Source organism: Mercurialis annua, linkage group LG3, assembly GCF_937616625.2.
Source record: "Mercurialis annua linkage group LG3, ddMerAnnu1.2, whole genome shotgun sequence".
Classification (NCBI taxonomy): domain Eukaryota; kingdom Viridiplantae; phylum Streptophyta; class Magnoliopsida; order Malpighiales; family Euphorbiaceae; genus Mercurialis; species Mercurialis annua.
In genome coordinates this window covers 69,501,652-69,517,278 of record NC_065572.1, presented here as the reverse complement: position 1 = coordinate 69,517,278, position 15,627 = coordinate 69,501,652, and the positions used below count along the sequence as shown (strand labels likewise).

At 35.8% G+C, this 15,627-nt stretch overlaps 3 protein-coding genes across 3 annotated transcripts; 2 read left to right on the top strand and 1 right to left on the bottom strand.

The window, feature by feature from the left end:
• The first annotated feature begins 1,747 nt into the window (after window positions 1-1,747).
• On the top strand, window positions 1,748-6,807 carry LOC126673183 (transcription factor GTE10-like). The gene is made up of 10 exons (XM_050367193.2): window positions 1,748-3,737; window positions 3,861-3,909; window positions 4,007-4,165; window positions 4,796-4,866; window positions 4,994-5,063; window positions 5,170-5,247; window positions 5,332-5,450; window positions 5,567-5,633; window positions 5,735-5,865; window positions 5,950-6,807. The coding sequence occupies exons 1-10, from the start codon at window positions 2,409-2,411 to the stop codon at window positions 6,235-6,237; spliced, it is 2,361 nt and encodes a 786-aa protein (XP_050223150.1). The 5' UTR covers window positions 1,748-2,408; the 3' UTR covers window positions 6,238-6,807.
• Window positions 6,808-7,295: 488 nt separating this feature from the next.
• On the top strand, window positions 7,296-10,873 carry LOC126671859 (short-chain dehydrogenase TIC 32, chloroplastic-like). The gene is made up of 10 exons (XM_050365678.2): window positions 7,296-7,619; window positions 7,730-7,958; window positions 8,040-8,106; window positions 8,494-8,522; window positions 8,620-8,828; window positions 9,164-9,282; window positions 9,476-9,571; window positions 9,657-9,732; window positions 10,163-10,316; window positions 10,435-10,873. The coding sequence occupies exons 2-10, from the start codon at window positions 7,752-7,754 to the stop codon at window positions 10,606-10,608; spliced, it is 1,131 nt and encodes a 376-aa protein (XP_050221635.1). The 5' UTR covers window positions 7,296-7,619; window positions 7,730-7,751; the 3' UTR covers window positions 10,609-10,873.
• Window positions 10,840-15,575, bottom strand: LOC126671857 (protein PLASTID TRANSCRIPTIONALLY ACTIVE 10). Its single transcript, XM_050365676.2, has 12 exons — window positions 14,809-15,575; window positions 14,660-14,719; window positions 14,528-14,557; window positions 14,296-14,369; window positions 14,028-14,109; window positions 13,841-13,914; window positions 13,470-13,536; window positions 12,736-12,828; window positions 12,428-12,604; window positions 12,299-12,349; window positions 11,506-11,657; window positions 10,840-11,334 (listed from the first exon to the last, which is right to left on the bottom strand). Exons 1-12 carry the CDS (start codon window positions 15,529-15,531, stop codon window positions 10,887-10,889), a joined length of 2,031 nt encoding a protein of 676 aa, XP_050221633.1. The 5' UTR covers window positions 15,532-15,575; the 3' UTR covers window positions 10,840-10,886.
• Window positions 15,576-15,627: the final 52 nt, after the last annotated feature.

Genomic DNA, 15,627 nt, shown 5'->3' with positions numbered 1-15,627 from the left:
CAAACAATTATTTAGAAATTAATTTATTTTTCTTAACATTTTTACATGATAATAAATGAACAAATAAATTTCTCTCTAAAAAAAATGAACAAATAAATTTATATAAAAATTACTTTTAGGCTAATTTGTTAATCTTGATCGTTAGTTGCAGCATCCAACTTAACAGTTTTTCGGTATTTTTTTGCAATGTGTTTTTTATGGTTAATGATTAAAAATATATTAAAATAAGATATTTAAAGCGTTCAAAATAATTAAATGATTACATATTTTCATTTGAAGAATATTAATACTATGAAGCGTTTTGAAAATAACTTTATGGATTGGTTAACTGGTCATGTCGATCCCTAACTTACAGTACTTATTACGAGTATTATTTCTATTATTATTGTAATAATAATTATTTATATATTTTAACTTTTATTGCTTTATATTATTTGATGAATTATTTAGGCCTGTAAAATAAAACAAAATAATTCAGATAATTTAAATTTGAATTATATATTTTAAAATTTGTTTAATATAATTTTAGTTCTAAAATTGAAATTGCTCAATTCGAATTAAGTATTAATTGAATATAAAATGTCCTTAAAGAGGCATTACCCTAATGACATTGTAATTCAATATATTCTCTTTGCTCATAATTTAAAAATAAATTTGATCTAAATTAATCATAATAAAAAATTGATTTAATTTAATATGTTTAAAATGATTTAGATTAACAACTCAAAAGATTGCTGAGGTGGAAAAGAATGCGAGTCTAGAAGCACGTGGGAATGCACTCAGCAAACCTTATTTATCGCGTCACGTGGCAGTAAAAAGTCAAAAACATCCACGTGGTAGGAATCTTCTTCTTCTTCAACCACTGCAAATTCATGGAAACCTCACTACACGCGCCTAATCCGAACGAGATTTACCTGTAAAATTCTCCACATGCTATTTTATAAAACGCGAGTGAAACAACTCTAATCCAATCTTACGCGTCTGCTAAACGCGCTACTCTGATATTTAATTTCACTAGTTTCGCATTACGTGCTATGCACGTGGCTCGTAACGTAACTCCTCAATGAACATATTAATAAATTTATTATAATTATATCAATTTTTTATTTATAATTAATATTAAATTAGTTAAGAATTTTTATAAAAGTAAATAAATATAATATATTCGGTTATTAAATTTTCTTCTTTTTGTTTTATAATAACCATAATTAAATAATTAATTTAATTTTATTAATAATATCTTTAAAAATAATAAGATAGAAATTTAAATAATAATATATTGACCAAATACAGTATTTTAATTTTGTAGTTCAATCAAACTAAAAGATAGGTATTCCTATTAATTTGGAGACAATTTAGCTTTTTTTACATACTAAAATTTGAATTGGAGATAATTTAGCTACCTATTCTAATTAGGACTTTAATTACAATAGTGATTAATTAAATACCTAATTAGTTAATGACTATAAAACCTTTATTTAGTAGTAAACTGAAAAGGATTATTCAGTAAATTTGCCTGTCCCCCCCCCATCCGTGCTTTTATATATAGTATAGATATAGATTAGGGATTCTAAGACTTCGTAATGCAACAACCATCAGCCGTTAGATCCCAAATTTGACGGTGGATGGTAAAATAATTAATTCACATCCGTCAGATCTAATCAAGTAGGTAACAAACGGCTACGATCAGTTGAAAGAGGAGGCAAAGAGGCTGATTGGGCCTTTAAGTAGAGAAGCAAAGTTAGCCCAAAAAATTCACAAGCTTTCGAAGATTTTCTTTTGTTTGTGCTGTGTGCGCATTTTCTCTCTCAATTTATCGGCGAAGAAGAATAAATTTTCGAAGAGGGGCTAAATCTCTCTAAGGGAGGGCGCTGTTGAGCGCGCGCGAGATCCAGGTTTTGAATTGGATTTCAATTGTGAAGGATTGTAATTTCACATTGTGTTGGAGCTTTGTTTGCTTGGATTTGATCTAGGGTTTGTTTTTTTCGGCTCGAAGGAGCTTTAGTTTGTTTACTACTGACTATTTACAATTTTTTTGTTCTTTTGAATCGTATTCAAGATTCTTGCTCTGATTGTACGTTTTTGGGCAATTAGAGGAAAAAATCGGGATAGTTTTCTTTGGGTTTTTGAGCTTGGATTAGGGTTAGGGTTTGGGAGGCTTTATAGAAGCACGGCATTCACATTTACATTATATTGAAGAAGACTAATAAGTATGATGAGACTATTTTAAATTTTGGCGTAAATGATAAATTCCCCAATGGTATTGCAAGAAATATGGTAATCTATTAAATAAGTCCTATATCGAAATCGAGCTGAACTTAGCACTGAAAATTCGCTTTTTAAAAGTGAAATTGAGGAGGCAAATTAAGTGTTGAAGTTGACATGTGCAGTGATTGGGGGTTAAAGTTATGGCACCCACTCTTCCTATAGAGTTTATTGGACAGAAGCAATCAAAGAATTGTTGGATTGCTCCCCAACCGATGGGGAAATCACGGAAGTACTCTAAAGGGATTTCTTCTGGTTTTGTTCCGGATTATCGACATGCTGTCGAGACAGTTGGTGAGTCGGAGGGTTTTGGTAGTTCTGGACGAGTTGATACTGAGATGACGGCATCAGAGGATTCTTACGCTCCCAAGAGAAAATGTATGAGTTCCAATTTTGATGGTCATGATAGTTTTAGTGTGCCTATGCAAGTCCTGTCACTGTCAAAGATGTCAAGGTCAGAGAGGAAGAATTTAGAATGGAGGTTGAAAAATGAACTAGAGCAGGTCAGGATTCTTCAGAGAAAAGTGGTTTCTTTTGGATCAAATGCTGTTGTACTATCGCCTTCTAGTGATATTCGTAGTTGTAGTGACGGCCTAAAAAGGCCTCCTCTGGAGGGCTTACATAGGTCATTTGAAGTATCACATCCGCAAAGCAAGAAACGGGTTCCTCCTCCTGGTCGTAATGGAGCCCGAAATAAGAAGAGTACTCACGGGCGTTCTGAATTAGCAAAGCTGGCTGAACCAGCTGTGAATACGGATGCTATGTTGATGAAACAATGCGGGACATTACTAAACCGTTTAATGTCACATACTTTTGGTTGGGTTTTCAACACGCCAGTCGATGTGGTAAAGTTGAAATTACCTGATTATTTCACCGTCATTAAATATCCAATGGATTTGGGAACAGTAAAGGACAAGCTTGCTTCAGGTGCATATTCAAGCCCACTAGGGTTTGCTGCAGATGTCCGACTAACTTTTGCCAATTCATTGAAGTATAACCCACCAGGAAATGACGTACATGTCATGGCTGATACACTTAGTAAATTTTTTGAAGTGAGATGGAAAGCTATAGAGAAGAAGCTTTCTGTTATCAATGACGTACGGCCAGTGGCTCCAAGAGCTAGCGTTCCGGAGGAACTGGAGACATATGTTGATTCAGTTCCTGCCAAAAAGAAGAAAATTGAACAAACGGACAGTAAGGTTAAATTGGAACCTGCTAAGCAGGTAATGACTACTAAGGAGAAGCAAATTTTGAGCACAGAACTAGAGGCGTTGCTTGGGGAGTTGCCTGAAAGAATTATTGACTTCTTAAAAGAGCACAGTGAAAATCCTGACGAGAATGCTGAGGATGAAATAGAGATTGATATCGACACCCTCAGTGATGATACATTGCTTAAATTGCGGAAGCTTTTAGATGATTATTTACTCGAGAAACAGAAAAGTCAGTCCAAAGCAGAACCATGTGAAATGGAGGTACATATTCTTTTCTTTGCATTTCCATGTTTTAATTTTTTTTTATCCTTTCCCTTAGAGTTATTAGGTAGTATGTTTTGTTTGGCTCATCCTTCACATATACTCTTTGTTTTATTGATTCAGCTTCCTAATGAGTACGGATTTAGCAATTCATCATTGCAGCCATGCAGAGGTAATTCTTCTGCAGTATATTTTCTTACAGCTATATATATTGGTATACTCTCATTATGATTATCTTGCTATTTGACACGTATTTATGACATTCTTAGGCAATGAACCTATTGATGAAGATATTGATATTGTTGGAGGAAATGATCCCCCCGTTTCAAGTTACCCTTCTGTGAAGATTGAGAAAGATGCAGCCAACAAAAATAGTAAATGCAGTAGTTCTAGTAGTTCTAGTAGTGAATCAGGCTCTTCTTCTGATGGTTAGTGTTCCTTTTACTACTTCAATTTTATTCAAACTGGCTTGTTATAAATATTATGAAATCTTAAGGCGTCATTTGCGAGAAGTAGAAATTTTACATATCATTAAAATGTTGGTGACTTCATTGCGATAGTATTCTTGCCAACTTTAATGCTCTGTTTGATTCCTTCTGCAATTTGTATGCCTGTGATCTGAAGTTCGTAATGGATTTTATGCTCTCATTTGTATGGTTTTATTTGAGTTTATGAAACTATTTTCAGTGTGGTGTCATTTAACTTGACTTTTATCTCTTTATAAGGCAAGCCACTTAGAGCTTTGACGTCTATGTGTCTTATTGTGTTAACAATATAGCACTCATGTAATCATTTAGCATTTGGTTTCACATGTTTCGTTGTCTCATCATCGTGTGGGATATGATGATAGAAACCCTCTATGGGCTGGTGAGCATGAGGAAATCAGAGTAGTTCTTATTAATGGGTCTTCTTGGTATTAGGTGTACTTTGTTGACTAGTTATTATAAAACACCAGATGTTCGTTATTATAGATTTTTGTATATGTGAGCGGTGTGATTAAGCCACAGCAGGCTGCAATCTAAATTATCTTTGGCTATCTTTGTGAACATTTTTCTCAGATTCAGATTCTGGTAGTTCTGGCAGTGAATCAGATGCACCTAGAGCGCCAGTTCCCTGTGATTTAAACAAGGTATATCTCGATAACGCATAGCCTTGTGTCTGGGTGCTCTATGGATCAATTTGTCTTCTCTTTTGTTTTACATGTGGGTTGCTTGTTTCTTATTTTTTTCTCTCCTTGTGGCTTCCACTTGTTGTAGGAAACTCTGGGTTCTGCAGAAACTCTAGACCAAAAGAAAAGTGATCTTGTTGATCCAGACATTGGAAATCGTGAGTGTGTCGTCCTTTCACGCTCTAATCCATTTTTTAGAGTTTCTTTCGCATGTTTTCTTAGGCCAGTGTTATTCTGAAGTTATACTTGCAATCTTATGTTCAGAATGTGCAAATGAATTGGTCAAAATTGAGTCTGATTCCCAGGGTGAGCCACTTACTGTAGAGACAGACCTCCAAGATGGTAAGCATAGTGCATAGTCATTCAGAAGACCGTCTACAGTTACTTTTAAGGCTTCTTCTCATGCATTATGCTATGGTAATATAGGGGAGAATGCTCCACCTGATAATAGACAAGTATCCCCCGATAAGCTTTATCGTGCAGCCATATTGAGGAATCGCTTTGCTGACACAATACTCAAAGCTCGAGAAAAGGCACTCGAAAAGGTTGGTTTCTGTACTGGTATTAGCACCAATAAATTACCCTAGTATCAAATGCTTTCATCCTTTTGTGCATGCTGCTTGGCGGACATTTCACTATTAATGTGACATATTGACTTCAGGGAGAAAAGCGGGATCCCGAAAAGCTGCGGTTGGAGAGGGAGGAACTTGAGCGGCAGCAAAAAGAAGGTATGGATTGTGCATTGACCATATGGAAGTTTGAGTTAATATGATGTGTTAAGATGTTAGAGTTGTGAAAGTTGATGAACCATTTCTTTGTTTTGCATCAGAGAAAGCTCGTTTGCAAGCTGAGGCCAAGGCTGCTGAAGAAGCTCAAAAGAAGGCTGCAGCAGAGGCAGCAGCTGAAGCAAAAAGGCAGAGGGAACTGGAAAGAGAAGCTGCACGTCTTGCATTGCAACAGGTAAAAGACAAAATTTTATTGCTCTTAAGAGGCCAGTTCTGTACCCCGTGGGAACATGAGTAATATTTTGGCGGTTGTTTGCAGATGGAAAAGACTGTTGATATTAATGAGAATAGTCAGTTTATGGAAGATCTAGAAATGCTAAGAACAACAGCCCACGATGAAGAGTTGCCGAGTTTCATAGAGGAGACGAGTGCGGATTTCATGCTTCAGGGAAGTAAAGCACTGGAACAACTAGGATTATACATGAAAAAGGACGATGAAGAGGAGGAAGAAGTTGAAGCACCTGAAAGCGTTTCAGAATTGGTGAAAGACGTGGAGGAAGGGGTTTCAGAATTGGTGAAAGATGTGGAGGAAGGGGAAGTGGACTGACGAGGTTTGATTTAATTGTTTTTTTGTCAGAGTTTCAGGAAAAATAGTAAATGGCTGTCCTGAAAGCGTTTCGGAATTGTGTTCTGCCTAATGTTTCATGTTCTACGGGAATACTATGGTCATCCAAGTGTCGTATTTGACATTTAGTAGCAAACCATATGAAAGGGACAGGACTCGGAATCTCAAGAGAAGACGATTGGCAGCTGAGTAGTGGATTGGCTCATTGGGTTGTGATTATGTTGAGTGGTTTTGAAAGTGGGATATGATAGGCAGGTGGGGTTGGAATTGGTTTATTATTTTGTTGTTTGTAAAAGGGGAGAGGGTTAGATGCACTTTTGATCTGCATCCTGCAAGAGGCAGAGATGCGAGGCTGTGCGGGTGGGTTTTGGAGAAGCCACCCGGTAGGTAATCTCAGATTTAGGAAGGAATTGTAATATAGTTAAGAGCTATAATAGAGACTTTAACATTGCATTTATTTCTTCCCCTTGTTTTTTGCTTTTAGTATCTGTAGTTCAGTTTATAGTGCTGTGAGATCAATATACCCAATTCTGTATGCTGTTTTCCGAATCATTCTGAAATCGCCTTCGAGATCATATATATACCAGATGATATAGTTTGCCATTTTTTTAACATGCCTATGGCTAAAAACATACCTTTTAAAAGTGTTGAAACGATAATAAATAATAAATATAAGGGAAAAGGATTATTGCTTCTAAGGTTTGACTTTAGGATCAATTAAACTTTTAATGTTTGTAAAGGTTCAAATATGCCTTTAAAGTTTTGAAAAATGAACAATCAGGCCCCTAAAGCGCTTGATTGTTCAATTTTTAAGACATTGAGGATATATTTGAACCTTTTTGAACGTTGAGAGTTTGCTTGATTCTGCAGCAAATATTTAAGGGCACAAATGACCCTTTTTTTCTAAAGATAATAAAAGTTTTCACTGAAATAGAGGTTTGAAAAAAATTCAGACGCCGGTGATATATATTTCTTTTAATAAAAAAAATCAATTAAATTTCTATTTAGCAACTATGAACTACAGTGAATCACATAGCGTGGACATTGTAGGTAAATGGTAAGTAAAGAGATGAGTAATGATAAAATTATTGGCTTAACTGGCTAATTCTGACTATGTTGCATCTCATATGACTTCCAAGCTAAGGAGAAAACATTGGCAAAAAAATCATGCCGGAAACAAAAGATCATAAATTTTTGTTGCCGAGTATTTTATGTATTTAAATTGAAACGTTTCAGACTCTTAAGAGCTTTTAAAAATTTAATAAAAGAATTTAAAATTTAGAAAACATAACTTGATCATCACACCCAATTTGTGACCCAAAATTGAGTTCTGAAATTTACTCCAAACTCTCCATTTGTACAAGGTCAGTTTTATCTCAGCTTTTCAGTTATCGGCTTTGCTACACTCTCTGTACTTGCTAATAATATTTATCAAGTGTTTGATTAATTGCCGCTGAGAAAATTCTTTGTATAGGAAGCTCACCCACTCTTGTACAATGGAGATGAAGGAAGTGGGAGACGCTCTGCGTTTCATGTGGTCAACAGAGTTTTTGAGAATGTCGGTGTATTGGACAGTATCTCTCATAATCTCATATTTACGGTTGTTTTACCAAAGGATGATATTTGGGCATAGTTGTAATTCCTATCCCCGTTGCTCTCCTCCAAGAAATGGGCATGCTGCACCCGTTTGCATTGTTACTGGTGTAAGCTATACTTGATTTCATCCCTTTGAATGTGCACAGTTTTGTAAAAATGATCAAATTTGCTGTACTTGTTGCTTCCAGGCTACATCTGGTCTTGGTGCTGCTGCAGCTTATGCTCTTTCCAGGGAAGGTTTTTTCGTTGTTCTCGGTACTATATTCATCTCTTTTTAATTTATTTAGTGTTGTTGCATTTTAGGCAACAATGTGCTCGAGTACTAATTGTCGATGTGTGTTAAATTGATAAATTGACCAATATGGAATCATAAATCCTGCGGAATACCGTTCTTTTCCTTATGCTTAATCTTCATATGTATAGAGGTAAATAACAATTCTTTATTGATTTTATCAGTCGTGTAATTGTTGTAATTGTTGCGATTTACTGTTGTTTTGGAGTATCGTATATGGTAGTTTATTAATCATGGGAGAAAAAAAAAGGAAATCACTTTGTTTTATATTTTTGCTTCACCTTTGAAGTGGGAAAGGAAAAGTTTTATGATTTTTACAAATAGTAGCTGAACTTGTATTCTGTCTATAGCTGGACGATCATCCAGATTGTTATGTGAGGTAAATCTCTTATCATTTGATTGCTTTCTTAGTTTCTTTCTTATATGGCAGTTTCGAATTGACTTTTATTTGTATTTCCTTATATAATTATTGGTAGACTGCGGAGAGGATAAAAAAACAGAATAGGGATGCCCAAGTGAAAGCCTTGGAGGTTGACCTATCATCTTTCCAGTCAATCTTGAAGTTCAAAGACTCACTAGAGAAGTGGCTCTTGGATTCAGATATGCATTCTTCCATCCAGCTATTGGTAAACAATGCTGGGATACTGGCAACATCACATCGTCTCACAAGCGAAGGCTATGATTGGTAAGTATATCTGTTATATTTCAAACCCTTTTGTTTTAAATGTCATCTCTATCTGCAAATAGTTGTAAGGAGGGCGTTTCTTTGTGCTGCTAAGAAGTTGGTTCACTCACCTGTGCATCAGAACACTACCCTGTTTTTATTGTGTTTTCAATCCCTACTACTAGGTCCACTTACTTGTAGCATTTTATCTTTCAGTTTGAAAATTATGATGTTACCTTGTATTTTATAAACATATTCCGCTATTTTAAATGGTAGAAGTGTGATGATTGTATTTTGGTGCTTGAATCCTATTGATTAAATAATTATATATTGCTGACGTTAATCCTGTTTCCTAGGATGATGAGCACAAATTATATGGGTCCATTCTCTCTTACCCAACTCCTGTTACCACTTCTCCAAAACAGTCCTGTTGGTTCACGAATAGTGAATGTTTCATCTTTTACCCATCGTAGCGGTACGAACTTTTCCATTTTCTTCGTGTTGCGCATTTTTTTTGGTATAAGGTGCATTTGCATTTTGGTCATCTCATCCACTTGATGAGCAAAAATGAGTGGCTACCTTGCTTTACATAGGTCTCATTTGTTTGTTTTGCTATCCAATCTTCCCTCGGTTAAAAAACTTTATTTCCTCAGTTCCTTTTTCTTTAGTGTTTGATATGCAGGTTAACATAGACTCTGTTTCTGGAAAGGGCTTTTGGACATCTGGACAGTATCCTTTTGCTAGTATCTATGAGTATTCCAAATGTAAGCCTACTTGTGAATATTTAACTACACCGTTATCTTTAATATCATTTCTCATAATCATGCATTTGATGTTGAATATTGTTAGTATGCGTACTGCTGCTCTCTTACCAGCTCCATCGGCAACTTTACTTGATGGATGAATCTTGTCGCATTTCGGTCAAGTATGTGCTTATTTCTTGGTTAACTATAATGAATCTATACTATCTGTTATCAAATAATACCACCGACTTATATTGAAATTTTTCCGTATCGTGCCCCCCTCCCTTAAAAAATCCATCATGTGGGTATTACCTTTGTCCACCCCTAAATAAATAAAAAAATCCTGGCTTCGTTATTGATTACCACTTCATTATACGCTTTTTTTTTTGGAATACACTTGTCGATAACTCTAATACCTTTTGCGAGCTATTATTTTCAAACTTAAACTTATTTTTTCCTAAGAGCAACCCTATTAACTGCAAGATCTGGAATATTATTTTCTTGCAACATTGATTTGTCTTTAACATCCAGCAGAAGATGTTCTTTTTAACAAAAGTTTTGGCCTCAGATGATCAGTTTTAGCTTTTTGATTTTTCTTTCCTGCATATACAGTGCTGCAGATCCTGGAGTGGTGGAAACCAATATCATGCGAGAGCTCCCCTCTTCTCTATCCGGTTTAGCATTTACAGTGTTGAAATTCCTGGGTCTTTTGCAATCACCTGAGGATGGGGTTAACTCAATTCTCGATGCTGCCCTTGCGCCTCCAGTAAGTTTTTCTCTTCAAGTTATTGCTTCTCTTTTCCTCATTTCCTCTCCTGTTAAATAGATTGCAATTTTATCAGGTTAAGTTATTGCATTGTCTAATTTGTTTTTCATTCTGCCAGGAAAGATCTGGACTATATTTTTTTGGTGGAAAAGGCAGGACTCTGAACTCATCCGCACTTTCACGTGATATCAGCCTTGCGGGAAAACTTTGGACCACTTCATTTGATATGTTTCAAGAGTTAAAACTCGTTTCCAAAGGAAAAAAGATCGATATTTTTCATGATCCAGAGTAAGGCAACTTATCTGCATATCTAATGAGGTCATTGCCAAATGCATGTAACAATTTGTACCACGGGGGCCAAATTTATGCAGCAGTTTTAGTGGTTTGTCATTGTTCATTGAAATATTATATTTTGTTTCATATTGCTTCAGCTTTACCTTCTCGACTGTAAAATTAATATATTTTCAAATTTTGTAATTACCAACAAGGTAAAAGTAGAAGCTCAAACACTGATACTGAAGTATTGACTTGGAATATAAGTTATTTATTTATGTGAATGACAGTCTCACTCTACTTCTCAAACAAACCCTCATCTGATAGTCCAGAAGATTTAGTACCATTTACAAGAGGTTGATCTTCCGAGATGTTGCTCATATCACTTAAAAAGCTGTAATCCCATATATCGTCATCATCGCTGTCATCTTCCTCATCTTTGGGATCCTTGTCCAAATCTTGATCTTCTCCTTTTTGCTTCAATTCCTCAGCACGAGCTTCTCTTTTCATCCTCTGTTTGATGGCTTCTTCGTAAGACATTTCATACCAAACAGTGCCCTTTCCCACAATAGATTTATTGTGAGCATCTCTCATCCTCTCTTGCTTGCTCTTCTCGGAGCTTTTAGGCTCTCCCCAGTAGTCATAGCGATATAATGGATTCTCAGGATCATATTGATCCTTCCCAAAATAGCTCGTTGGCTTATACCTTCCTGGCTCTTCCAATGGCAACCCAAGAGCTTTCCGACTGAAACAAAAAAAAAACATGCAACTTGCATCAAGTAACAAACTAGGTAAACGGACCGGTAAGGGATCTGGAATAAATCTGATAAAATCAAGAGGAAACAGAGAAACTATAAAATCATTATTTACAAATTCTATGTTCAATCTTAGGAAGAACGAAAATAAATAGGTATACCAGCTGATGTCTCTGATCAAAGCTTCCCTTTCCTCAAATGATCGACGCCAATGAATCAAGTCATACTCATCCATTTCAATAGTTCGCCTCAGATTGTCAATTTTATACTTCTCTCCTCTTTCTATTGCTTCTGCTCTTAGTTTATTATGAAACTGTATTCATAAAAAGATCAAGAGGAAGTATTATTATGCAAGAAATCAAAGCACCCAACATATTTACAAGAGGTATTATATTAGCTCTTTTACAACAGAACTTCAGCTCAATATCAGTTTATGGCATACGAAAACATTGCTAAATTCAATTCAATACCGAGGATCCAATATCACCACAAAATCTGCATGTACTATTAACTACACACATCCAAAATCATTATATGTTGGCCTACTAAGAGAACATCAACAACTTGTTGCAAATGCGAAAATAGAGGAACAACCTTATGTATACGTAAAGCGCAAATCAATATAGAAAGAAAGAATATTCGGCACTGAGCTTATATACAAAAATAAACAAGAAAATTCCTAATTTTACTCCCAATGACAGAAGTGGAGGTACAGCAAGCATGTCATTCCTGATTGTAATTAGGCTGCATAAAGATTTGCTTTTTTTTTTGAGAAGATGATTAACTTAAATTACAATATCAAACACTAGGCACGTTCAGATGTGGGATAGTTCTGCTATCCAATTGCAATTGAACATTCAGATAAAATGATAATGGAGACATAAAAGCATACCTCTCGCTCAGCTTTGCAATTTAACATTCAGACAAAAAGATTACAAAGAAATAAAAGCATACCTGACGCTCAGCTAAAGCTGCTTCCAAGTCGAGTTCTTTGACACTTTGCTTCTGCCAAAGGATATTAGAGAACATCAGATGACTGCAATGGGTTATAATTTTAGGCAGCGTCACAAGAAAAGTTCAGACCATGATGGTTTTTGGCAATAAGGCTTTCTTGAAATAAGCTTCTGCGTATTCCACACTATTTTGTTCATCAAAATCTTCATCATCAGTTAGTTCAGATATCTTTTTCCCCTTGTATTTGTCTGGATTAAGCTCCCAATCATCCACAATCATTTGCTCAGCATTATGTATTAGCCAGAGCTGCAAGAAATGAACAATTCTATAAATATCAACCTGTAAGCATGTGCTGCAGAGGTAGGATCATAATTGCATCAGATATCAAGTAATTCACTATTGACTAAAACCAGGATAAGTATTTGCTAGAAGAGCACCTTTTCAACATAAGGATGATTTGACAATAGTGGTTCTTCTTCTGGTTTTGTTTCTGGATCTTTTCTAGGATCAGGAGGCCTTCCACAATCACGCTGAATAATAAGCACACTTTATAAAACTATGCCAAAAAACACAATTTCAAGAAATTGCAAATTTTATATATTCATGGCTAGGAGAAATGGAAACCAAATGCTTCAAACCTAAATCCTTGGAAACAAAGAGATAATGCTTCTTAGCGGAGAGTGCAAGCACAACCTCCACATAAATCTGAGTTTAACCTGATAAACTTAAAGGAGAATTTACAGATGCCATGGTGAAATCACTTAACAAATGCAGTCGATAATGTACGATAAATAGGTGATCTATTATCGGTATCATTCACAACTGTGCAAATCATTCAAGAGGGCTGTTACTCATTCACCTCCAAAGCAATCAACTCATCAATCGAGTTGCTATGCTAGTTTGCCAGCTAAGTAGAATCTATAATGATAAAAATAAAAGAGGATAGAATAGGTAGACCTAGGTTAACTTGGAGGAGTAATTCAAGATGATTTAAAAGTCTAACATCTTTCTGAAAATTTGATCCAAATTCGTACAAATTGGAAAGAAAAAAAATCCACATATCCGACCATAATTAACTTGGGATTAGGCTTATTTGATTAGAGTTGAGTTCATCAAATTCTAAAGAAAACTAAAGAATAAAACTGCATGTTCTTGGAGGAAGCATACATACCCGTACTTCATCTGGGTTGGTATCCTCATCACGGTGAAATATTGGGGGAAAGTCAAATTTGTTGAAGCTGAAAGAGCAAAAAAAAAACAGTCAAAAACCAAAGAGTATGCAGAAAAAGACCGATCCACTTCAAATACTGCTTACAATAGCATAAATTAACCATATTTCCTGTCCTTTTGTTACTACTTTGTCAACTTATATCATTTCTATCGGCCTTCCAAGTCTTCCAAGAAGTAGTAAACCTCATTGCTAATAGGCAGCAACAACACCCAACTTACAATGGATGACCCTCAAGCATTAAGTATGAGAGAGTGCAAGTAATCAAAATGAATATGGTCAAATTGTCTCCAGATAAAAAAAGAGCTACATACATAAGGTGATCTATGTTCGGCCATATAAATCGCATTTCAATGGGAAACCGAAAGCGGTAAGGATCTCGCTTTGCCTGCAAACAAATCAAAGTAATAAACATGAATAGGGACATTCTGAGAGTAAAGCCTTCACAGTTGAAACATTAAGAAAATACGCATTTTGTGTGTGTGAAAGAAAAGCGCTCACCAAAATTTCAACAATCACATGCATGCCCACTTTTATGTGATGCCGGATCCAAAACCAATCATTACGTTTGATGGGAACCCACCTGAAACCCATAACAAATATAAATATCGCTAGAAGCTTTACCAATTTCTTATGTGTGTATTTGTAGCGCACAAAAATGGAAAAGATATATTAAAAATGGTACTGGTAGGAAATGAAAACATAATATCCTTTCAAAGCAACTAAAGTTTCACCCGCTACGAAAAACAAGCATAATTGACGACATTACCCATCATGGACACCTCCAATATCAACAAAGGCTCCTTGGTATAGATGTATAGTGGTGACTTGTCCTTCACAAATCTGCATCAACATCGGCAAAATCCCAGTTATAATCATTTAAATACAATAGAATACAAGTGAAGTCACACTTTATCAACGCAAAAAATGCTGGTAAAGCAATAAAGACACTATTAGAAGCAGCTTAAAGAAAATATTGAACTCGAAAAGAGTAATCGCACCTGTCCAGGATAATAAAATGGAAGCTCATACTGCAAAAAGAGAACAAAAAAATCACCCTTCATTGATTAACAATCAATAACTATTAAATATTTAAACGAAAATAAGCAAACATTACAACAAATAAATCCTACCATCCCCTCTTTATATTCTTCCCCTCTTTTCCTTCTACCAGGGAAATAATCCTGGTCATGCTGCATAAACAAAAAATTTAACAACTCAATTAAGAAATTATGCAATCAAATTCTTCAACTTTTTTTTTTGTTTAAACAACACTAATTACCTCAAAAGATTCCTTCTCTAATCTATCCTTATTAGCAATAACCCATTCATTATACTGTTTCAAAAACATCTTATACCTATCATAGCTCATTTTTTCCGTGTCAGTTTTTTCTCTACTATCCATCTCCTCAATCACCACTCTCTCACTCATCATCTTATGAGATTCTCTAATAAACTCCAGCTCCTCCCTATCCACCTCCCAATCTCTCGGCGGCCAATCCCTGGGCGGCACATGTCTCAAAACCAAAGGACCCGCCCAAGTAGTCTCAAGCGGGTCGGGTATTTCCCCTTTAATATCAAATTGCTTTTTGTACCACTCGTCTTCAGTTAACCCCATTTCGTGAATTTTTTGGAGACGGTAACTAGGATTTAGCATTTTGAAAGCTTCGATAGCTTCAGGCGATTGGAGCGGCGCTTCTTCAGGTTCGTTGAGAGATTTGCGAGCGAAATCGGCTTCGGGAGTGAGAATTTCTTCCCACGGAGCCCAGCCTCGTTCGATCCAATTCTTCCGTCGCCATTCCTCTTCTTGAGCGTCGCTTCTTGTGGTGGTGATGCCGAAGTTTTTGGCGAATGTTTCGTCGATTGGAAACTCGTCGGAGCTGAAGCATTTTGATGGGAGCACCGACGAGGAAGGGTTCGTGGAGAGAAGAGAGTGACGTGGACTGTAATTGTTAGGGTTTAAGGGTTTAGGGAAAGAGAAGGAGTTGGGCAGTAGGACTTGCATTGCATTTGGTGGGAATTTGTGGATAAAATTGCTCCTTACAGTTTAACATAAACTGTATTTGAAAGCGCCAAAATTTTGCTTAGCTGATGAATACTA